This window comes from Eubalaena glacialis, chromosome 6 (genome assembly GCF_028564815.1).
Source record: "Eubalaena glacialis isolate mEubGla1 chromosome 6, mEubGla1.1.hap2.+ XY, whole genome shotgun sequence".
In the NCBI taxonomy this organism is placed as follows: Eukaryota; Metazoa; Chordata; class Mammalia; order Artiodactyla; family Balaenidae; genus Eubalaena; species Eubalaena glacialis.
In genome coordinates, this window is record NC_083721.1 from 6,125,853 (window position 1) to 6,150,349 (window position 24,497).

At 42.2% G+C, this 24,497-nt stretch overlaps 1 protein-coding gene across 2 annotated transcripts; it reads left to right on the forward strand.

Annotated features, from left to right (window-relative positions):
• The first annotated feature begins 12,495 nt into the window (after positions 1 to 12,495).
• On the forward strand, positions 12,496 to 18,985 carry HMGN1 (high mobility group nucleosome binding domain 1). Of its 2 annotated transcripts, XM_061192861.1 has the most exons (6): positions 12,496 to 12,664; positions 12,995 to 13,027; positions 13,114 to 13,143; positions 13,226 to 13,276; positions 16,354 to 16,482; positions 18,112 to 18,985. In XM_061192861.1, the coding sequence occupies exons 1-6, from the start codon at positions 12,650 to 12,652 to the stop codon at positions 18,157 to 18,159; spliced, it is 306 nt and encodes a 101-aa protein (XP_061048844.1). In that variant the 5' UTR covers positions 12,496 to 12,649; the 3' UTR covers positions 18,160 to 18,985. The 2 variants fall into 2 exon arrangements, with proteins under 2 accessions (XP_061048844.1, XP_061048845.1); XM_061192862.1 differs by lacking the exon at positions 13,114 to 13,143 and having other exon boundaries at positions 12,497 to 12,664; positions 18,112 to 18,984.
• The last annotated feature ends 5,512 nt before the right edge of the window (positions 18,986 to 24,497 follow it).

The following is a 24,497-nucleotide window of genomic DNA, read 5'->3' on the forward strand; positions in this document are numbered from 1 at the left end:
AGGTAAAATCTGCGGTGTTTATTTCAGTAACTGGCTGTCACAAACTAAGTGAAGGCAGATACCTCACTTGCACAAATTTTATAGCCAGCATATTGCTCAGTGGCTGTCAGAGGATTGGACATGTCTATATGTTGGCAGCCAGTTTTAGGTCCAAGATAGCTAACGATGAATGAAGTATTAGGATCTCTTGGAAAACTGCATTTTAGCGTAGTTGAATATTCAAGCATTCTTGTGTGTGTGTGTGGTGTGTAGGTGTGTGAGGAAGTAATCAGAGTGGAAAATATCACAGATTGTAATTCAAGCTATTTTGTTGTTTTTTAAACTTGTTAAACTTGTTTAACTAGTTTTAAAAAAGCATTTCTGCAAAATTTTAAAATGCAAATGTTAAATATCTTTAAAAGCAGCGAGGTTATTGCTAGATGGTGGTCGAACAACATTGTGAATGTACTAAATGCTACTGGACTGTATGCTTTAAAATGGTTAATTCATGTCATGTGGATTTCACCTCAATTTAAGAAAAATATTGCTACAGCCAAATAACCTTTAAAATGTTTTTATTTTTCTCTCTTTGTTATGCTAGGCCCTTCTGAATATGCAAAATTCCACAGGTTAAAAATTAACCTTCTTATTGTTATTAGTGCAATAAATTTCATTTAGACCTCAAATTTTCACAGGCTTTTACTATGTCCAGAAATTTATCCCTAAATAAAACTGTCATGAGCTTTTTCTTTTTAAAAAATTATTCTAAAATAATTTCAAACTGAGAAAAATTACAAAAAATATAAATGGTATCAAGAACACCCAATACCCTTTTTTTATATTCACCTACTTTAACGTTAACATTTTAGCCCATTTGCTTTATCTCTTTCAAAATATCACTAAGAATGTTCCCTTATATAATCACAGTACATTCATCAACTTCAGTGAAGTTGACGTTGATAAAATACTTTAATCTGCCATTTGTGTTCATTCCAATTTTGTCAGTCGACTGAATAATGTCCTTTGTAACATTTTCCCTCCATTACAAGATCTAGCCCAGGGTCAGGCATTGCATTTAATTAACATGTCTCTTTGGCCTCCTTTAATCTGGACCATTTCCATAGCCTTGCTTTGTCTTTTATTACATTAACATTTTGGAAGAATTCAAGTCCAGTTCCTCTACATTCTCGCCAATACTCGCATGGTCAGTCTTTTAAATCTTAGTCATTCTAATAGGTGTGTAGTGGTATCTCACTATAGTTTTTTGCTATATTTGCATTTCCCTAGTGACTACTGGTATCGAGCAGGCTTTCACATGCCTATTTGTCATTCTTATATCTTCCTTGATGAAGTATCTGTTCAAATCTTTTGCCCCCTTTTTTACTGAGTTGTTTATTTTCTTAGTATAGAGTTTTGAGTTCATTCTGGACACAAGTCCTCTATCTGGTATATCCTTTACAAATATTTTCTCAGTCTGTGGCTTATCGTTTCATTCTTTTAGAGGTGTCTTTTGAGGAGTAGATTTTAAACTATAGTAACAGAAATCTGCCTGGGGCTGAGGATGTGATCAAGACTGGCTGAGAAAGGACAGCAGGGATTTTTTTCCAGGTGATTTACATGTTCTAAAACTGGTTGTGGTGATGATTGCACAACTGTGTAGATTTACTAAGAATTATTGAATTTTACACTTAAGGCAGGTGAGTTTTATGCAGTGGGTTTTTACCACAATTAAAATTATTTTTCAATTTTTAAAGATTAAAAAGTTTTTTAATTTAAAGGGATTAAAGGCTTCTGTGTGTCAGACACTTTACTAACTGCAGGATATAATATTTTTTTAATAGAATATTTATTTATTTTTTTATTTTTGGCTGCGATGGGTCTTCGTTGCTGCACGCAGGCTTTCTCTAGTTGTGGTGAGCAGGGGCTACTCTTCGTTGCAGTACGCGGGCTTCTCATTGCGATGGCCTCTCTTGTTGCAGAGCACGGGCTCTAGGCGCATGGGCTCAGTAGTTGCAGCGCACGGGCTTAGTTGCTCCGCGGCATGTGGGATCTTCCCAGGCCAGGGCTCGAACCCATGTCCCCTGCCTTGGCAGGCGGATTCTTAACCACTGCACCACCAGGGAAGCCCTGCAAGGTATAATATGTTGATGAACAAAATGTCCTCAGTCCTTGTTCTCCTGGGGCTTAACTAAACAAATAACTGTAAGTACTGTCAATAATTGCGAAGTTTTTAGAAGGGACACACAGATTTATCTAAGCAACTGCCTCTGTCCTAGTTCCAAGGTTGGATGACAGGTTTATGGGTGCTCACTAGATTGTTAGTAAAGAACATAAAATAAAAGAGGGTGGGAATTCCCTGGCGGTCCAGTGGTTAGGACTCTGTGCTTTCCCAGCCGAGGGCGCAGGTTCGATCCCTGGTTGGGGAACTAGGATCCCCCAAGCCGCGCATAGCACGGCCAAAAAAATTAAAAATAAAAATAAATAAATAAAAGACCTCTAAACTGGTCTGCCTGCTTCTGCCCTTGAGCCCCTAAGACCCAGAGCAGTCAGAGTGGTCCTTTAAAAGAAATAAAATAAAATATAATAGGGTTATGGATGAAATAATAATGTTATGTGCACCATTTAAAATTTTTTTTCAAAAATGTAGTACGAGGAGGGGGACTTCCCCGGTGGCGCAGTGGATAAGACTCTGCGCTCCCAACAAAGGGGGCCCTGGTTCGATCCCTGGTCAGGGAACTAGATCCCACACGCATGCCAAAACTAAGAGTTCGCATGCCACAAACTAAGGAGCCCGCGTGCTGCAACTAAGGAGCCCACCAGCCACAACTAAGGAGCCCGCCTGCCGCAACTAAGACCCTGTGCAACCAAATAAATAAATAAATATTTTTTTTAAATGTAGTATGAGGAGGGAGGGATAAATTAGGAGTTTGGGATTAACATTTACACACTACTATATATAAAATAGATAACTAACAGGACCTACTGTTTAGCACAGGGAACCGTACACAATATTTTGTAACAACCTATAAGAGAAAAGAAGATATATATATATATATAAATAACTGAGTCACCTTGCTGTACACCTGAAACTAACACAACCTTGTAAATCAACTATACTTCAACTTTAAAAATGCAGTACAGAATGCTATTAAATACAAAGGGGCCTGATCTAGTGTGCGGCTTGAGCATGTAAGAACTAATGAAGGACTTCATATACTTCATTCTTTTCATCTCACACCCCTGGGAAAATACACTAGATTGATTAATGGGTCTCTGTTAGAAATTTCCAAAAGAAAAAGAGAAAAATACAGCCTTCTGATCCCCTGCACCACCCCCGCCCTCCCACCAACCGTGAACTCACTAGCACTACACCGGAAGAGGCAATTCTCTTTTCCCTTAGGTTGGCTCAGAGATGAGAGAGGTGGAAGGTTCCACATCAAGTTTCACCATGTCTTGTATACAAGACAAGCACACAAGTAGATTCAGTGAATCTACAAGTCTGAGATCACTCATCCCACTTAGGGCTGTTAATGGCAAGAATAACTTTGCTGGTCCAGCTAACAGGACAGGTAATTTTTGGCAATAGGAAAGCTCTTTTTAGATCGAACCTAAATTTATGGTATTTCATACACAATGTGGTAGGCTGAGCTGATTACATAGCCTAGTATCACTGAAAGGAGCAAAGAGCATTGTACGACGTGCAAATATGATCAATACAAGCGACAGGAAAATGATGCTAAATGATGTGAAGTAAAGACCATAAGTCAGAGAATTAAACTGGATTACACTTGGGCTCAAAAAGCAGGAAAAGATATCTAAGACTCATCTATTTTTGCTAATTATTCTCTGAATGGAAAGGAAAATGAGAGGTCATTCAGATGGGAATCACATTCTATATCATTTAACTGTAATGAAATGTCACGTTCTGATCCCTCTCTTCCCATTTTTTCCTTAATGAAAATTACGCCAAAGGGAGTTCTTCATCAATTACAATGCATCAGTTACAATCTAAGAAAGGATTCAGAAAGAAATCTTTTTTATTATTATTATCTGAAAAATGTAAAAGTAGAATTAAGAAAACATTTTTTTTTTCTGCTTTTAATTGTTATTCTAGCCAACACTCCAAACCACAGATGTGGGGCAACATCTCACCAAATTTGAGACAGCTTCCTCCTGTAGGTTTATGAATGGGGCAACCCTCAAACCGTGTCAGCTGAACACATCTACACCATTGCCTCTGCTTTTATTTTATTTAATTAATTTATTATTATTTTTTTGCCTCTGTTTTTAGAGTTCACACAAGCCAGGGAAACCTTGAACACTTTCATGGGATTTCAAGAGTTGGGTAGAACAAGTGCCCCTTAATGATGGAGTAGACTCTTTCTGCTCAAGCCTCAAATATTACAAAGTGGCTGCCCATTTGAAGGGGTGATTCTTTTTTGAAGCCACAGAAGCTGAGCAATCTGGAAGAGATGCAGGGAGTGTTCCTGCTATAGACGGAATATTTGTCTTCCTCCAAAATTCAAAAGTTGAAACCTAATCCTTAATGTGATGGTGTTAGGAGGTGGGGCCTTTGGGGTGATTAGGTCATGGGTGTGGAGCCTTCATGAATAGGATTAGTGCCCTTATAAAAGAGACCCCAGAGAGCTGCCTTCCCCCTCCTGCCACTTGAGGACACAGCTCAAGACAGCAGTCTATGAACCAGGAAGTGGGTTCTCACCAGACAATGAATCTGCCAGCACCTTGATCTTGAACTTTCTAGCCTCCAGAATGGTGAGAAATATATTTCTGTTGTTTATAAGCCATCCAGTCTATGGCATTTTTGTTATAGCAGCCCAAACAGATTAAGACATTTCCTTGTCATATTTGGAAAGCCAAACTCAACTAGGGAGCAGGAAAGAATAATGTGACAATTTTCCAGTTTCCAATTTTTTTCTTAGTGTTCTTTCTAAAATAACAATCGATACTACGGACTGCTGGAAGGGAAAGCTTATAACAATAATTCCAATGATCTTATCTAATAAAAAGTATTTACATAGTCATGTATCCATAAAGTTTGCAAGCAGGCTAGAAATATACACTGCATGGTAAATTCTATGTCTATTGGTCATCTTTGGGCTCTTTGTTTGTGTTGGGGCATTTCTGGCCAACTCATTGAGCATAGTGGTCCTTGAGAGCTCCTGTATCAGGGCCTGTATCTTTGCTTTCATCTGCATCCTTTGCATCTCATCTTTCTGCAGCAACTTGGATATCCAGCAGAGTAGTGAACAATAGGCATTCAAGTGCTCTGACCATCATCTCCCTTAAGTGCTCTGACCATCATCTCCCTTCGCACCTTTTGCTCACAGGCTCACACCTGCCCTAGTTTATCTTCCGTCTTCACCACATGGACAAACTAGCCCAGAGACTGGGCTTCTTGGGATACAGTACAATTCAGCACAGCGCAATAGGGTCTGGAACTCTTCCCACTTCTTCCCTTCCTTTCTAGTCTCTTTAACTTAAGTCTGGTTCCCTCCCTACCACTCACTGAAACTGCTCCATCAGGACAGTTGGTGACATCCTTAGTTGTCAGTGTGGTAGACACTTTCCAATCCCTATTTGACTATCCACATCCCTGTGGTCTCAGCCCTCACAGCACATCGCTTCTTTCAGCTGTGTCCTTCCCCAAAGCTCCAGACCTGTAGATCCAACTGCCTGCTGAACACTGGACGTTCCCTAAGCACTTCAAACTCAATGTGTCAACACCAAACCCACCTGCTTCCCCTCAAGCCCCCTGTGTCCCCAACCTGGTGAGTGGCTCCCCATCCACACAGCCTACTGGACACAGATGATGATCAGCCCATTCCCCTCTTTGTCCTTCCTCACGGGGCCCTTATTTTGTTCAGGCATCCACGCCCTCTACTTCTGGCCCTACCCCCGACTCCAGGGGTGGACTTGATTTGCTCTAAGAGAATCCCATCCCCCCTTGCATGTGACCCAGTTCTGACCAGTAAGTAAAGGCAATCGAGTGAGGGCTTCTGGGAAAAGAGACACGCTTTGCCTGGATGCTATAAATCTGGATGTGACATCTGGAATTGCACTTCCAGACTGAGGATGAAGCCAACTCAGAAGGAGGAGTCTATAGCAGTCAGAAGCACAGCAAAAGGCAGAAAAGAACCTGAGACTGTGATAATACAGTAAGCCGCTGAATCCCCCAGTCTGGAACATTCTGTCATGGGAGATAATCCATCTTCTTATTGTTTATGCTGATTTGGGTTTCTATTATTCCTAGCCAAAACTCTCTCTCCTCTCCCTCCCACCCAATCCACTGAAGAATCCCGTCAGCTACCTCCACCAAAACACAACCCAATTCCCTCCCTCCACCGATCTCCATCCCCACAGCCAACATCCTAGTCATTCGTTGCCTAGACAACATTAAAATGTCTCCTCTGGTCTCCCATGCCTCCTCCCAGCAACCGGACTTCACATCCCAGCCTCTCAGCCTGACCTCTACTTGGAGTCCAGATCAGTGACATAAGCCCCCTTCGTAGCTCCGCCACTGCCCTCACATCCTGGCCACTGCTTTCTTCTCTAACTACAACACGTTTCCCTCCTTCCAACACGCCAAGGTCAATCCTACCTCAGGACCTTTGTAGGAGCTGTCTCCTCTGTCCAGAGGCTTCTCCCTCAGATCCCCGCGAGGCCAGGTCATCTTACCCTTCACTTCTCTCCCCAGAGACCCCTCCTGACTATCCCATCTACTAGCCCCATTCGGCGTGCCTCCAGCACATTCTATATTGTGACAGGTTTCTTCCTTCAAGGCACTGTCACCCTGTGAAAGGATCTCGTTACCTTTTTTATTTGTACTCCCACTAGAATGGAAGCCCCATGAGGACAGGCAGCTTGACTCTTGTGTTCACCACTATATCCCTAGGTCTAGGACAGCACCTGGCACGGGGTAGGCAAACTGTTTAACTTTGTCTATCACCACCAATTCTGCCCTACATTATGCTTGTAATTCTTTTCTCTAAAATCCCTTGGGAAAAAAAAAAAGAGACTTCCCTGGTGGTCCAGTGGTTAGGACTCCACGCTTCCACTGCAGCAGGCACAGGTTCACTCCTGGTTAGGGAACTAAGATCCTGTATGCTGCGTGGCGCAGCCAAAATAAATAAATGAATAAAATAAACTAAAATTCCTGCAAGCACCTCCTCATCGACCAGCCTGAATCAATGCGTGATTTTCCAAAGTGGGACACGTGGACCCCGGGGTGGAGTGGTGGTAAGCATACTTCTGTGAATGTATACAAAAGTCCTGAAGGTTCTTGGGGATTTTTTTAAATTTTGTGTGTTCAGGTGATCATCAACATTCAGCATCACCCAGCATAGATTGCTACTTTTGACCAAGCATTGCCTACTTTTGTGCCTGTGTTGGGTGCGTGTTTAGGTTTGGCCCCAAGTGGGACCAGCTTTCTACAGTTTTACAGGTAATTATAAAAGCATCTATAAAATTATAGATGATTTTAATTCATAAATAGCGTTATCTAGGCTTCCCTGGTGGCGCAGTGGTTGAGAATCTGCCTGCCAATGCAGGGGACACGGGTTCGAGCCCTGGTCTGGGAGGATCCCACATGCCGCGGAGCAACTAGGCCCGTGAGCCACAACTACTGAGCCTGCGCGTCTGGAGCCTGTGCTCCGCAATAAGAGAGGCCGCGATAGTGAGTGGCCGCCGCTCGCCGCAACTAGAGAAAGCCCTCGCACAGAAACGAAGACCCAACACAGCCAAAAATAAATAAATAAATAAATAAATAAATAATTAAAGGTGCTAATAATTTAAAAAAAAAGTGTTATCTATATCACATGAAACCTAAGTCACACCACAAAGGGCTGAATGAATGAAAGCTTGTCAATTGTACACATAAGGTGCCAGAACAATCACCACAGAGATCATATGGGCCAAACACCATAGGCATGCAGCAGTTTGCTTTTAGCAAAACTCATTCTTCATGTTAATGCTGTTGGTTTAAATTTTATTGGTTTTGTAGAGATTTTGGGGTTCAAAAGTTAGTTTTAGATTTATAGTTGTTTAAAACCTCTAAGTATTAAACATTCCAACCTTATCTTAAGTTTTCAAAGACGTTAAGTGAACTTTATAACAGAAATAATTTGTCAGGACTTGCAAGAACATTCTGTTGTTTTATACAATGTGCCACGTGACGTGTACATACGTGGTTATTCATTGCAGCGTCCTTTGTGGGAACAAAAGACTGGGCACAATTTGAAAAGTCCAGTCAATAGAGAACTGGTTTTAAAATGTTTGGCACATCTATACAGTGGACTACAGTGCAGCAATAAAAAGGAGGAGGAATCTTATCAGTACTCATAGGAAACAAACGCCATTAAGTGAAAAATGCAAGTTGTCAAAGTGTGAAAAATGAGAAAAAGGAAGAAAAAAATATATATACACACATATTTGCTTGTATGTGCATAAAACGTCTGGAAGGATCCACAAGAAGCAGCCACTTTGGCTCCTCCTTGAGAGAACCAGACATCTGGGGGGACAGAAGTGGAACGGAGACTTCACCGGCAATCATTTTGCACTTTTGGAATTTTGAGCCACATAAATATTTCTTCCAAAAGTAAACAGAAATATAAAAGGTGGCATGTATAATTATGCACGCTCACACACAGGCATCTCAAACTAAAATGCCTTTGGAGGCTCGGCAGAAGACACAGGTGAGAAAAATCAGCAGCGCTGGGACCCTGGCACTCTGGAGAAAGGAAGCCTCCTTGCAAGTTAGAAGGTCAAGTGCAGCCTGTGGAATGCACACACGAGGGAGGCCAGGAGAAGCTGAAGAGCTCAATTGGGATGCAAAATCATCTGATTTTGACATGTTGCCAAAAAAGTCTTTAAAACTTTACTGCTGATATCTAGCCAGAAATGTATACATAAGTGCACAGCTCGATGAATATTCACAAGGCGAACACAACAGTACAAGTAACATCCAGATCAAGAAGTGGAAGATGGCCAGCTCCCTAAAGCCCTCCGCTGCTCTGTTCCAGTCACTAGCCCCCCACCTACCCCCACTACTATCCTGACTTCAGACAGACTAGATTCGTTGTGCCTGCCTTAGTACAGTGTACGAACACGATCACAAGTACTGTGGTCTGGCATCTTTCTCTCAACACTGTTCTTGTGAGATTCAGCCACCTCTTGTGTGGCGTTGCAGACAGCTCTTTCTTATTGTTCATACGTCTCCATTTATTCATCCATTCTCCTGTTGGTGGGCATTTAAGTTGCTGCCAGTTTGGGCCTATAAAATAGTTCAGATATGAATATTCTATTTCATGTCTTCTTGTGAACAGACGTAAGCATTTTTGTTGGGTATGTTTCTAGGAGTGGCATTACTGAGTCATGGAGTATCTGTTTAGCTTTTAAAAGATACTAACAGTTTTCCTACTGTGTTCCCGGTTGCTCCACGTGCTTGTTTTGGCAACTTTAAAAAAGTCCCGACCAAAGCAAACATCTGCAGGCCACCAGTCTCTCACCTCTGGCCTAGTGCATCTTCAGTTGTCATGGGAGAAAGATCTTCATGAGGTTGAGATCTCAGCACATCATCCCTTGATTAAGACCGTACGGGATTCCCTGGCGGTCCAGCGGTTAGGACTCCGAACTCTCACTGCTGAGGGCCCGGGTTCAGTCCCTGGTCAGGGAACTAAGATCCCGCAAACCGCACAGCAAAAAAACAAAACAAAACAAACAAAACAAACAAATCCAAACCTTGCAATGTCTCCCACTCCTTGGATAATGGCCAAACCCCTTAGCCTGGCATCAAATGCTTTCTGCAGGCTGCCCTTCTTTTTTCTGCCTCTTTTCTTTAATCTTCACTTTCCACCGTCGATGTGCCCATCTGTGCCATTCTGAGGGCTCTGGATGGCCGTCACGTTCTGTTAAGTCTGCACGCCTTGAGATGTGCTATCCTCTTCCTCTGGCTTCCCCTTTCCCTTACTAGGCCAGGCCAATTTGTGTACTTTATTCTCTCCACTAAACTACCACCCCAAGTCCTTGGGAATAGTGTCCTGCCTTCAGTCTCTCTACCCCAGGGCCTATCACAATGACTGGCACAGGGCAGGTGCTCACTACATGTTTGTGCCGCAAACTTGGACTCTCTGATGCTATTATTTTTTAATGCAAATAGGAAAGGGGAAAAATAAAGAAAAATAACCTATAAGGGAAAAGCATCTGAGAAAGAATATATGTATACGTATAACTGAATCACTGTGCTGTACACCTGAAACTAACACAACACTGTAAATCAACTATACTTCAATTTAAAAAAATTACTAATTCAACAAACATGTAATAGTTTCTGGGAACGAAGTGGTGTCAAGATTAACAGGGTTCCTACCCTCATGGAAATCATACTTCTGTGAGGGAGACAGGCAACAAATAACTAAACACATAAAGCAATTACAGAATGTGATCAGAGCCATAAAGGAAATATACAAGGTGATGTGAAAGGAAGAAACAGAAAAAGGGGAGATTATATTAGAGAGGGATAGGATTGCCAGAATGGATCTCAAGAAGAAGAAAAGAAAAAAATTAGTGTTCTCATCCAAAAAAAAAAAAAGAGAGAAAAGGATAAATTTCCATCTTACCCTACTCCCCCCAATTGTTCTTCCCAAAGGCAACCACTGGCACCACGTCCTTGTGCATCTTCCTGAAATATACAATGAACGTATAACTTTATACTCAATATAGCTATTTAGTCTCAATAGATGCTGTGCAGATAACTGGAGATGGGGAGTTGCAATCCTGAACTGAAAGGTCAAGAAAGGCCTCAATGAGACGGTGACATCTGTGCAAAGATCCAAAGGGGATGAGGAATAGAGCAGCACTGGTCTGACGCAGTGCATGAAGCATTCCAGGCAGAGGGAGCAGCAGGTGACAAGTCCTGAAGCAGGACTGCCCCGCCTACTTGAGGCTGGGAAGGTGAACCGAGGGTAGCAGCGGTGAAAACCGTTTGAAGTGGGCCAGATGACAGACGAGTATATAAGCCACTTTAAGGACTTGAGATTTTATTTTCTTTTTTTGGCGGTGCTGCGCAGCACGCGGGATCGTAGACCCCCCCCACCAGGAACCCGCGACCCCTGCAGTGGAAGCGTAGAGTCTTAACCACTGGACCACTAGGGAAGTCCAAGAATTTCTTGAATGAGAAGGGAAGGCACTAGAGTTACTGATCAGGAGTCAGAGTCTGACTAGTGGTTTTCAAAATTCACTTCTTCCGTGAAGAGCGGCCTCATTCTTTTTTGAATCACTAGAATACGTAGCTCATTAATCTACTACGTGAAGGTGAAGGTGTCATAGTTTCTCCGGGCCTTTCAAATGGTGGACATTTAGTCTGTTTCCAAATTTTCGGACTCAAAGTACTCCAGTGTTTCTTCTTCTCCATGAATTCCAGCTGACAATTTTCCGATTAAAAACTTTTTCTGCATTAACCCAACTGAATCGGTCCTTCTAAACATAATTTTCTTATTCATTAAAGAAACTGGGTAACATGTGACCTCACAGGTTCCGGGGTTCCCAGCTCAGACCCCCAGCCTGAAGCTCTTTCCACCTCAGAAAGGTGCTTAGGTGAGACACGTGGTTAAAAAACAGGCAGGAGCCGGATGGGCGTGCTTCCTGTTTCACTCCTGCGCAGGAGTGGATCAGCCGGCCAGAGGGTCCGAGAGTGGGTCCGCGTCCTAGGGGCGGTGGGGGCCGGGACTCAGACGCCCACTATGCTCCTGAGACGAACCGCCTGCACCCCCGGCCCCCCAATGAACGGATGACTTAAAAGAAACTACAGAAAGGCCCGACCGCGAGCAACTTTGCATCGTAGACGGGCTGCAACTCCAGGGCCTTCGCAAAGACCTGCGCCTGCGCAGTGGAGCCCCGCGCGTGCCCGCGCCGACTTTCCTTCCCACGGCCTCCCTTCCCGCTCCTGCGCACTAGGACCTACTTCCCGCAGGCCAGCGAGACGGGAGACCTATTAGATAGCCTTTCTTACTGACTGAGGTGGGAGAAATTGGTTCGTACTTGAACCTGTTGTCTCTCCCTTCCCAGTCTGTGAGACCCAATTGACCCTAGAGGGGAGAGACCCTATCCTGGGGCTTTCCGGGCGCTGACGGGCGCTCAGGTATCCAGCAGGGTGGTGGGCGGGCTCACCCGGCGACCACGTGGCGGGCCTCCGCCAATCGGCGCGCAGACCGCACTTTGCAGCTCAGCTTCAAACAAACTACCGTGAGGCGAGAGCTGCCTGTGGGGGGGCCCCGCCCCCTCGCCTGGGTCTGGGGCCCTGCGAGACGGCGGGCGGGTAGGGGCGCCGAGAGCGGGGGCGGGGCGCAGTGGTCGAGTGACGGCCCGCCTCACCTATTCGGGGCGCGGGCCGCGGCGCGGTGGGCCCCGTAGCCAATGGGCGGGGGCGGGGGGCGGCCCGGCCGACGGGGAGGGGGAGCCCGCGGCTGGGGGACGGGGGGGGAGGAGGGGGCGGGCTCCCAATCCGGTTCCATCCGGTTCTCCCACCGCCCCCGCCGCGGGTCGCAGCAGCTAGGGCGGCGGGAGGAGCGGCAGCGGCCAGGCAGCCCAGCTTCGCGAAGGCTCTCGGCGCGCCGCGGCCCGCAGGCACCCGGCACGCGCCCGCCCCGCCGCCACGATGCCCAAGAGGAAGGTGAGCGGCGGCCGCGGCCCGCACACGCCCCCCTCCGCCGCCCAGCCGGCCCCGGCGCCCCGCGAGGCCCAGGCCCAGGCCCGCCGCGCTCTCGGCAGCGCTGGGCCCGGGAGGCGCCCGGACCTGCGGCGGGCGGGCGCGCGGCGGCCCCGGGCGCGCCGTTCTGGAACGTTCGGCGGCCCGAGGAGCAGGGTGGGAGATTCGAACGCGGCGGCGGGAAGCCGCTGACGTCACGCGGCCGGGCATTGTTCTCGCGGGCGGGCGGGCGCGGGGCGCGCGGGCACTTTTGTTTGCGGGCTGCGTCCACTCGCCGTCTGCTTTCTCCCGCAGGTCAGCTCCGGCGAGGGGGCGGCGAAGGAGGAGGTAAGACCGCGCTCCTCTCCCGGGGGTGGTTTCGGTTTGCACCGCACCCCGCATTCCTTGCTCATTTTCCTTTTTTTCTCCCAAAGCCCAAGAGGAGATCGGCGAGGTTGTCAGCTGTAAGTAAAGCGAGCCCTCTGACCTTTCTTTTCCGTGGGATCGTACCCAGGGAAGAAACTCAGTCCTACCTTTGCCTTTCAGAAACCAGCTCCTGCAAAAGTGGAAACGAAGCCAAAAAAGGCGGCAGGAAAGGTAGGTTTCACACTCACCTTAAGAGATCGTGGTGTCTTCGAAATGCTGCAGTGCTACCTAACGCGCATTGCCAGCAGCTGAGGTCGTGACTTTGAGAATCTCGAAATCAACTACAGTTTGATGTCATAGTCTCCTAAAAAGTCGTAGTGTTACCTTATTTATCACTTTAATTTTATGTTATAGTAACTTCAGTAAACAATGTTTTTTCTGGTTTGGGTAAAATACAGTAGATGTAGTCCTATTCCCGGTTTACGGGAACATAATGTATCACCTTAATGCTGCTGCAGAATTTGGGAAACTTAAGACGGCTAAAAATATTGGAGAATAAGTTTCGCTTACCAGGGAAATCCCTTCTTTGTGTTGTGTACGTTTTGGTTAGTGGTCCTCTGTTGGTTGCATGCTTGTACTTCCTCTTTTGACAATATCAGCAACGCTAGGACTGAGGCCAGGAGATGGGGAATGTGTAAGTTTTTGCATATAAGGTGCTCGAGGCAAGGTAGGGGGACATATCTTATGTCCAGGGGTAGATCAAGAGCTGTGTTCTCTGAAAACATGATTGACAGTCTTCTAAAAGTATTTTATATGCCATTATATGTATAGGAGTTCACTAAGTTACTTTATCGTAAATAGCATGATGGTTGCTGCTCTAGAATAGATTCATGATAGCTTTATTCACATTGCCGGTCTTTGGGTAGTTGTTGGATATATATATGTAGGTTTGAAAACTTTAAGTTGGAAAAGCTAAGTGTGTGCATGTTGTTTGTAACTTTGTGTTTGGATCTAGCATTGATACCACCCTCTGTAAAGCTCTTCCTTGTTCTTCAGGGGAAATTCATGGTGTGATTAATTTCTGTTTACTCAAAACTTAAGTGAGAGTTTGCTATTAGAAGTCTCCTCTCCCCAAAATCCTTATCATCATTACCCCTTTCCTAAAAGTGTAGGTGAAAGGTAAACACTGCATAATCAAAGATTTCTTTCATTTCTTTAAACATTGTACAGAGCTGAGTGTAAAAATCTTAACGTTTTTTTCAATAGAACGTTCTGTTTTGTGATCCTTTTTAAGAGGGTTCAAGTAAGGTGTAGGCGTAGTATGTCAACTTGAAATTTCTTACACCAGAAAATAATGGGATAATTCTGTACGAGAAATAAGAGTAGGCGGGAAAAATAGTGGCTCTTGTTGCAAAAGGTCTGCTTGAACAGTGTGCTATTATTACACATGTTTTATTATTTGCTTTTTTAAATAAACTGATTGGCTGGAATACTATGCCTGTTTTCTCTTAAATTTTTCTTTAATTTTTTAAAAAATTTATTTTTATTTTTATTGGCAGCCTTGGGTCTTCGTTGCTGCGTGCAGGCTTTCTCTAGTTGTGGCGAGCGGGGACTACTCTTCGTTGCAGTGTGCGGGCTTCTCATTGCAATGGCTTCTCTTGTTGCAGAGCACGGGCTCTAGGAGCGCGGGCTTCAGTGGTTGCAGCACGTGGGCTCAGTAGTTGCGGCTTGCGGGCTCTAGGGCACAAACTCAGTAGTTGTGGTGTGTGGGCTTAGTTGCTCCGCGGCATGTGGGATCTTCCCGGACCAGGGCTCGAACCCGTGTCCCCTGCGTTGGCAGGCGGATTCTTAATCACTGTGCCACCAGGGAAGCCCAAATTGTTCTTCCTTTCTTTATTTACCTGGGTCTGTATTTTGATTTGCCCTAAAATATTTTTTTAATGAAAACAGTTCAAATTTTATCTCCAGTTGGGTTTGGGACGTCAGATATAATCAACAGGTAAGTTTTCACGTCAGTGTTCCTTGAGAAACAAACCTGTCAGTTCAGTTTTCCCAAAGGAAAAATGATGGGGAGGGGGAGGAGCCTTTTTTCCCTTTTAGTTTCAATAATATACCTTTGTCTTCATAACCGAATCATTTTAAAGCCTTAAACAGAAGGTGAAACTTTTGATGTATTGATTACCATACTACAAACGTGTTGATTTATTTTGTTTTGTCTCACTTTCCAGCTGTTAATAGTTAAAATGGTATTATTTCAGTCCAGCCTATTGCATAATTCTGTTTTCACGTTTCAGGTTTTACGTTTTTATGTTACTGTGATAATGGTTATTAAATTAATGAGAACTCTAAAGAAATCAGATTATAAAAGAGTCATTTTTAAATACAGAAACGATTGTCACACTTCATGGTGGCAATGTATGTAGTGGTGTTGTCCCAAATATATTTGTTGAGGTAATTTATTATTTATTCTAAAGATACTGAATTACTAGTAGTTGTCATGCATTCATGTATGGAATGCCATTATAGAAGTTTCAGTCACTATTGGTCTTATCTAAGTCGGCTGTTAACTAACTACATTCTCAACTTACAGGAAATACTTAAGTGTCTCCTTCCCAGTTGATGGATGGTGTCCAGAAATACTGTTTTATATTACTTTAAAGCGGCTTAGCCTTTGAATCTCTTTTATCATCATACTAACACCTGTGCTTTTCAGGTTCTTCAAACACCTAAATGAAAACGATAAACTCAAAATTGATCCTTTTAGCTACTCATTATATGATACCAAGGGACTAACTGTAGCAGAACTGTAGTAGGATAGTCTGACCGTAACAACATGGTGCTTTTCTCAGGTGAATGGTCTCACTGTGAGGGTAACCATCTCGTCAAGACGGTGGTTATTTGACAATCTGATTACTGTTCCTGCTTAAAGAGTTTGGGGGTGGGTAGGGTTACAGTGGGGAAGAGATTCCTCCAGCGGTTCTTCACTTCATTTGTTCTCTCATGGGGAACTTTAGAGAATAGCGGGTAATTGAGAAAGTGGAGAAGGGTTGTAGCTGACGCTTTAGGTTTAATTAGGTTTAATTGTCGTAAGTCTGATGACGCTTGGTGTGCAGGTGCTGTTAGGGGTCTCCTCGGTGTGCTGTGTGGTCCTGATTACTGGGGGTGGACCTTAAGGTGTGTTCTGTAACTCGGAGTGACACGCGACCTCATTAACGTTGCAACTGCGGTGGATGCAATCTCTCTAGCAAGTCAGAAAATGTTAGTAAGTGCAGAGTTGATACTTAAAATATACTCTTGTTCTGTCACAGGATAAATCTTCCGACAAAAAAGTGCAAACAAAAGGGAAAAGGGGAGCAAAGGGAAAACAGGCTGAAGTGGCTAACCAAGAGACTAAAGAAGACTTACCTGCAGAAAATGGAGAAACTAAAAATGAGGAGGTCAGACGTGTTTGTGTGTTGTTCATTTTGACTCTGAAGAGTGGATAATAAACTGTATATTTTTATGTAGCAGATAAGGCAGTCTTTATCCTTTATGATATTGAACAAAGTTTTGTACAGTAACTCCCAAGTGAATGGACAGATTATTTTTATGCATTAGATCATATTTGAAAATATATGTGTAAATGGGTTTTTTTAAGTGAGTGAACGAGAAATTGTAATGTATTCAGAATTTCAAACTCAGATTCATGATCTTTATTGTATATGGGGTTCATTAATTTAATTGCTGGTGTGAGTTTTTAAAAAGATTTAATTTACTAAATGGTATAACACATTTTTCTTTAACATGACCTAGGGGTTTTCTTTAAACAAATATTCTAGGCTTTTTTTCTTTTTTTCCTCCAAATTGCCATCTGTAGAACTGTTAATAATCTTGTTTGGTTTTTATATTCTGGATATTGCTTTAAATTTTTTTTTAATCGATTCCCTTCGTTTGTCATATTTTTCCCACTTTCTAATAAAGAAGGCTTATTTTTCTTAAAAGCCACTTGTCTAGGATTAAGTAGTAACTTAGATTAAGCAATTAAAAAGATTGATGTCCTTAATCTTTATCCTTTTAAGCTCTGAGAAAAAGAGGTTTTACCTTAAAAAAAAAGTGTGTTGCAAGGTTGTGGTAAATAACTTTTTAAGCCAAGCCTTTTTTTTTTTTAACATTGGCTAAGCAGAAAATATAAATAGAGTATTAATTTTTGGACTGTTATATTTATAGATCAGATTTTAAAGTAGTAACTACTTACTCCCCTGATTTGCAGTCACAAATTCCTAAATCTAACCCCAAGTCAAATATTATGTGATAGTAAGATGAAATTAAGTAATCCAGTTACAAGGGGAGAATGAGGCCTTCTGATCCCTTTTATCAACTACAGTTGATTCTCGTTATTCATGATGGTTGTGTTCTATAAGGTTGCTCTGTATACTGGACAGTTGCTCATAGGGGAAATTCTCAAAATGTTCTCATCACAACATTTCCATCAACAGATCAAACCATAACCTTATTTTATGTGTGTCTGTTTAATGTATGTTTTTGGTAAGTTAATATTGAACTCAGGGCCGACAAACAGCACTATAACTCGTGCGTCAGTGAAGCTGTCTAACGTGTGTCTTCTCCATATGGCACGTCACAACCTTCTTGCACAGCACATAGTACTGGACAACACTACACTTGTCTAGTCAACATTGTTGACCAAAAGCACAAAAAAATGTGAAATGTGTGGCACTAAATAGACTGTGAAAAAGACACTTGTTTACAATGTTACAGCTGAAACAAGGCAGAAGGGCCTCAGCTGGGAATGTCTGTGTCAGGTGACTCATATTTTTTGCTGGTCTGTATCTGCACATACATGACCAAGGAACATGAAACATAAGTATTGATTTTGGGGTTACAAATAAATTTTAGTGAGTCAGTAAATTTATAAATACAGAATCTACAAATAATGAGGATTGAATGTATTGTTAAGACTTAATAATAGTTGTAATGAGTAAAACTTACACTGTGTTAAATATCTCTAACGTTATAACACTGACACAGAAGTCAAACGTTCGATCACTGTTTTTCCTTTGATTTTGCAGAGCCCAGCTTCTGATGAAGCAGGAGAGAAAGAAGCCAAGTCTGATTAATATCACACACCTGGTCCTATCAGTGGTCCCTGTTTCCCTTCTTGTACAATCCAGAGGAATATTTTTATCAACTATTTTGTAAATGCAAGTTTTTTAGTAGCTCTAGAAACATTTTTAAAAAGGAAGGAATCCCACCTCATCCCATTTTTTAAGTGTAAATGCTTTTTTTTAAGAGGTGAAATCATTTGCTGGTTGTTTATTTTTTGGTACAACCAGAAAATAGTGGGATATTGAATATGGGAGGCTTTGATTGTCTTGGGTGTCAGCTGAACATTCCACAGATGGGGGGTAGCTTTTCTATCCTATAATACAAAGCATACTAAATGGCAGTTTGGAGTCAGTTGTGCATTTAATGTCTTAAACACTTTAAATTACTTCTCTTCCCACGTTGTTTTTGGTAGAATTGTTTCCTAAAGCAAACCACTCACCCCTTGATCTTGGCTCACCTGGGCAGAATTTTGTGCACTCTGTATGTAACAACTTTGGTCGTGGTAGTCCAGTTCTTCTAGTAACTGTTAATGTGCTGTGAACGATTGACAATTTGAGTATGTAGTGTACATGATATTAAATTGTGAATTAGTGGGACTTACGATGTAACAGCATATCAATATTTGAAGATGTTGGTACTTGATATCCTGCGAAGGAAAATTTGCCCCCAAATTTTAAGCTGGAAAGTCACTGGAATAACTGTTCAGAAAAGAATCACAACTACATGATTTTTTAGGTTTTTGGTACGTATGTTGAGAATTGTGTACAAATTGAAATGTCTGTGTACTGATCCTCAAAACAACCAATAAAATCTCAATTATGAAAGAATTTCTTGAAGCACATGAATTAAGTTGTGGTTTAAATTTCATTTTAAAGAATTTTCACATTTGTTCTTCCAAAGTCAATAAAATTTTGGAAGAGTGGAATACTTCATTTTTTCTATAATACTTCAACAGTGTACTTTGAAGATGCTTTTGTGACTAAATTGGTTTAATGGGAAATCAGTCCCCTGTTCTCTGAAGCAAAATAAATATGTAATTATTCACTCTTCTTATGAAGTAAGCTTATAAATACTGAATAAGCTAGCACTAGATCTAGTAGGTTTGTATTTGTGTATTATTTTCGAGATTCGCTTTCATGCAAGTCCTTGTCCTTCTGTTTTGCCGTCTAAATAGTCTTTAGAGGTGGTACTGGACACTGCTGATTTGGCACATGCAGAAGTGGAGCCAGAGATGGCACCTTGCCAAGGTCACCGCTAAAGAGGGAGAGGCCTTGGAACGAAGTTTAGAACTCAACGTTTGATGTTACTTTGCCTGTGGACTTGATTAGTAGGAGGCAAGAATGCTTTAAAAATTAGTCCTTGCGGGGACTTCCCTGGCAGTCCAGTGGTTAAGACTGAGCTTCCAATGCAGGGGCTGCAGGTTCAATCCCTAGTTGGGGAGCTAAGGTCCTACATGCTACGTTGCTGTGTGGCCTGGCCAAAGATTAAAGACGAGTCCCGGGGGATCATAGAACTCTGCAAGGGCTGTGTGCTGCTGGAATGACCAGTGTCATGGAATGAACAGAGCTCACAGGGAGCGGTGAGGTGTGGCATCGTGAAACGTGAAACTACAGAAAGAAATGCAGAGGACATTGATTTGGGTTGAAATGACACCCAAAAGAGGGCTTTGGCAACTCTTGGGGAGTGGGAAAGTTCTTGGTGGAGGACCTGAAACAGTGATGCAGGTAGATTTGCCCGTAGTTTCTAAGTTTTGTTAAGACTGTTCGGATATGCAAATTTAAATGGAGCTGAAACATTTTCTCTTGCTGTGTGTATGGGTACTTCATGCAGTTTTTTGGTACCAGAATTTCTAGCAGCTATTTGTTGCAGTTAAAGGGATATCTAAAAAAATAAAGGGAATTCCCTGGTGGTCCAGTGTTTTAAGGCTCCACGTTCCCAATGCAGGGAGCCTAGGTTCGATCCCTGGTCAGGGAGCGAGATCCCATATGCCTTGACTGAGAACCCCCATGCTGCAACTAAGACCTGGTGCAGCCAAATAGATAAATATTTAAAAATTAAAAAATAAACCAATGGGGAAAAAAACTAGTGAATTTTAACCCTGTAACCCATCTGGCAGTGTTCATTTCATATTACCCAACCGTCCACCCCTAGGAATGTGATAAATGTTTACAGACACAAAGATTTTCTTATTCTGAACTCATTGCTAGTAATATGTTTAAAGAGATTTATTAATTTTCTAAAAAGCACAACAGGTAAGGTTTTTTCACTTCTTGTTGTATAGATTGATACCTAAAAGAAATTGCCTCTTTTGTAGAAAATTGGAACGTAGTACTTCTAGATCCTTGCCTTAAGCATTATCCTTCTATGATTTTTTTATGATAAAATGAACCCTCAAGTGGGTGTTCTCTTCAGCTGTCAAAAGAAAACAATTACTTTAAAAAAAAAACCCAAAAAACACGTTGAGGCATCTTTTCTGGGATCAGTACTTAGAAAAAGTTAATTTCTTGCCCTTTCAACAACTAGTTGAATGAGAACTGAGTGATAGGAATGGTTGAGTGGACGTCAGTTCAGACGTCCTAGAAGGACAAGGAAGATAACTGTTTAGTAATGATGCTAACAAATCAGACAGTCTCATTTGTTAACTAGAAAAGGCAGTTAGCAAGAACCCTGCATTCTCTTGGCTTGTTTGAGGTTGAATTTGACCTTTCTGATGTAGACTAATCAGAGGAATTGAGGCATGGAACCTGGTGCCTGATGCGGAGATGCATGATAATCGCGGAGGGCCCGGGAAAAGAGTCTGTTGTCTGGGTGTTTGGGAAGTGTGTATACAAGTGTGAGGGCGGGGGCAGGGAGGAGAAGTGTGTGTGTGTGTGTGTGTGTGTGTGTGTGTGTGTAATTTCAGTACAGGGGCAATCTGTGCTCACTGGGGGAAAAACTCAGGAAACAAGCTAAAAACACCCGAAATTATAATTCACTCACTAGGCAACTATTTAAAGATGCATTTTTCTCAGATCCTTTTCTGTGTTTTTACGAGTTTACAAAATTGGTGTCATTATACATCCGTTTTTTTTTTTTTTTTTTGGTTTTTTGGTTTGTTTGTTGTTGTTTTTGTTTTTTAGGCCAAGCCTCACGGCTTGCAAGTTCCCCGACCAAGGATTGAACCCATGCCCCCTGCAGTGGGGACATGGAATCCTAACCACTGGCCGGCCAGGGAATTCCCGCTACATCCTGGTTTGTAATCTTTCTCATACTGTGAACTTTCTCCTAGGTTAATGAGTATACTTACATAGCATTTGTAAGCACTGCATACTATTTTATTTCAAGAATGTAATTTGTCAGACATTTAGACATTTTCCCCATTAAGATAAGCATTGTGAAACTAAAATACGGGTGATTCCTATTAATGCATACAGATATATCCTAAATATGTATTTGCCTATCAGTCCACAGCTGTTCCATGAGTTTGCAGTAAAAATACGTAACTGCAAGACAGTTGAGAGTTTCAAAACATTAAGCTTAAACAGGTGATGAAGAGTCTTAAATAGATGATGGGAAGCAGCTCAGTAACAAATTGGTTTTCAGATCATAAATGTTTAGGGTTGTTAAAAAAAAAAAACCTGAAAAATAAAGTAAAATCATTTAATCCCAGAAGCTGAAAGTAATTATTTTCAATGTGTTGAATTTTCTTCATATATGTTTGGGTTTTTCTTTATTTGTAAAATGTTTTAATGTTTGCTTAATAGTTCATTGTATGGCTGTGCCATAATTTGGCCATTACAGCTTTTTTTTTAAATGAAGGATAATTTTACCCATACTCAGAAGCAGTACAGTATACTACATCCCCATGTTCTAGTCAAACAGTCCCCAAAGCCATCCAACCATTGCTAATCTAGCCCATCCTTATTATTTTGAAGCAAATAAGGATGGATATTTTAAAAATAGTATCTATAAATAGGAACTTAAAAGTGAACAAAATGCACAGGAAGCGGATATTTACATAGGTAGTAAAAATTATTAATTTATCTTTGGTCTTTTACACATTTTGTCAGGGGGTTACATGCAGATTCAATTTAACGAGAAGCTGCTTTTTTCTTTAATTTATTATTATTATTTTTTTATTTATGGCTGTGCTGGGTCTTCATTTCTGTGTGAGGGCTTTCTCCAGTTGCGGCAAGCGGGGCCACTCTTCATCGCGGTGCGCAGGCCTCTCACTATCGCGGCCTCTCGTTGCGGAGCACAGGCTCCAGACGCGCAGGCTCAGTAGTTGTGGCTCACGGGCCTAGTTGCTCCGCGGCATGTGGGATCTTCCCAGACCAGGGCTCGAACCCGTGTCCCCTGCATTGGCAGGCAGATTCTCAACCACTGTGCCACCAGGGAAGCCCTCTTTTTTTTTTTAATCCAGTGTGGCTAGTTCCATCTTTAGCATCAACATATTACCTTCGGATGCTGATTCCACATTGACTTTTTTTTTTTAAGTAAAACATTTGCTCAAGTTTATTGAATAGCATTAGATTAATAGGAAGCATTAAAGAATTGAATACCAGAGACCAAAAATAAAAGTCTGTGCAAAAGATGTGAGTAAAAAAAAAATTCATCAAAGCCAGGGTATAAAAGAATACATCTAAGTATCACCCTTTAAATCCTTTTCCTGAATATTCTATGAATTTAAGTCTGGGGAATCTTTGAATGTTATTAGCTTTTATCTGTGACAATAAATCTTATAAAGGAACTCTTTAAAAGTAGAAGAAGGACCTCATTCCTCTTGATAGTGAGCTTTTAAACGAAGGATATCTATTATGTGAACCCTCTGTCTCTTAGAAGGCTGAAATTCCATGCGTTTCCCAGGCAGCTTTTAAAATCTCTTATGGAAGCTTGCTATTCCTAGGGTGTAAAATGACTGAAATGCATTCCATCATTTCCTCCTTAATTGAAGCCACATGTTCAGATTAGAGTTTTAAATTCTCATTCCCTTATTTTGTAGGAAAATTCAGCATTCAACAACAGGTATATTATTGAAAGAAACCTATATCATTTATAACTAAGTAAGTAACTGTCCTTCAAGAAACTTTCCTCCTTGATGACTAAGAATGCAAACTCTAAGTTTGTAGGGTACTGTAATCAAAAAAATCTCAAGTTTGCCCCATCAGCTTCTGCAAGGTTATTTGCACATAGATTCTCATGCTCGAGCAGATGGGGAAGATCTTTTTCCTGGAAAAGATCCAATCAAACAAAACTAAAACCGAGGGCAGGAATGAAGGAGGAATGCAGGTGTTCTTGGTGGGAATATTGGCATCAGGCAGTCGTTCTCTTAAACACTGGAGCTGGTGAAGTTGAAAAAGCACTTTTTCTTGACACTCTCATTAGTTTTTGTGTCCATTTGGCTCCAGGGTTCAAGCAGATAACTGACTTATTCTTCATCCAGGCTATGATTTCTGTGTTTGGACATCCATTCCCAGGGGGCAAGATTTGAAGCTTTCCAGTGAGCAAAATGGAGACAAAGTTGAAGGTCTCTCGGATGCACTTACACTTTAAGTCTGTGTTATAGTTCTGCAGGACACCGTGGACTGACGAGAGGCTGCAGGCCAGCAGCACAAGAGGCAGGGATCCCGGGGGGTGAACCTCATTCTGCGTCAAGGCGGAGTTCCCACACTGATTTTTTTAAAAGTAAGTGGGTGTTTGGAAATTTTCGGAGGGCGTGGAAATGTAAAGTGATGTGATTAGAAAGTTAGTAGGAAGAAGGGAAGCCACAGTGCAGGGATGCAAGAGATAGTCTGGACATGGTGCAAATGCAGATCTGAGTCAAGGGTGGTTACAGCAGCTTCACCGCCTTTGGTTGCAGAAGACTGTGACCCCACAAGGGAAGGGGCGAAGGATTGGTAATAGGACTTAACGGGAGTGATAATAATGCCTTTCCCAGGGGATCCAAGGAGCTAAAGCAGTGCCTGCACACAGTACCTGATATAATATCTGATGCTATTCCTCAGTGATTTGCAGAGCTTACGGTAACTAGATTCTCAGTGGATTTATTCCCCTTTACAACGATGTATGTTGTTGGGTAAAGCCTTAGAAAATACTTTTGATTGAACCAACTTTAAGTTGAGCGCTATAAATGAGAACTTTTGCTCATAAGATCTGGCTGTGGTACTTACTAGACTATGGCGTTGGTTAAGTCCCGCAATGTTTCCTTACATCTTTAACTGTGAAGATTACTGTTGTGTTTTAGGTTTAATTCATAACTGTAAATTCTGTTAATATTACATTTTATCTCTGAAAGCACTTTGTTACCCAGAGAAAATTCAAGTTGAAAAATGTATGAAAACTAATGATACATTCAAGTTATGCATGAAAA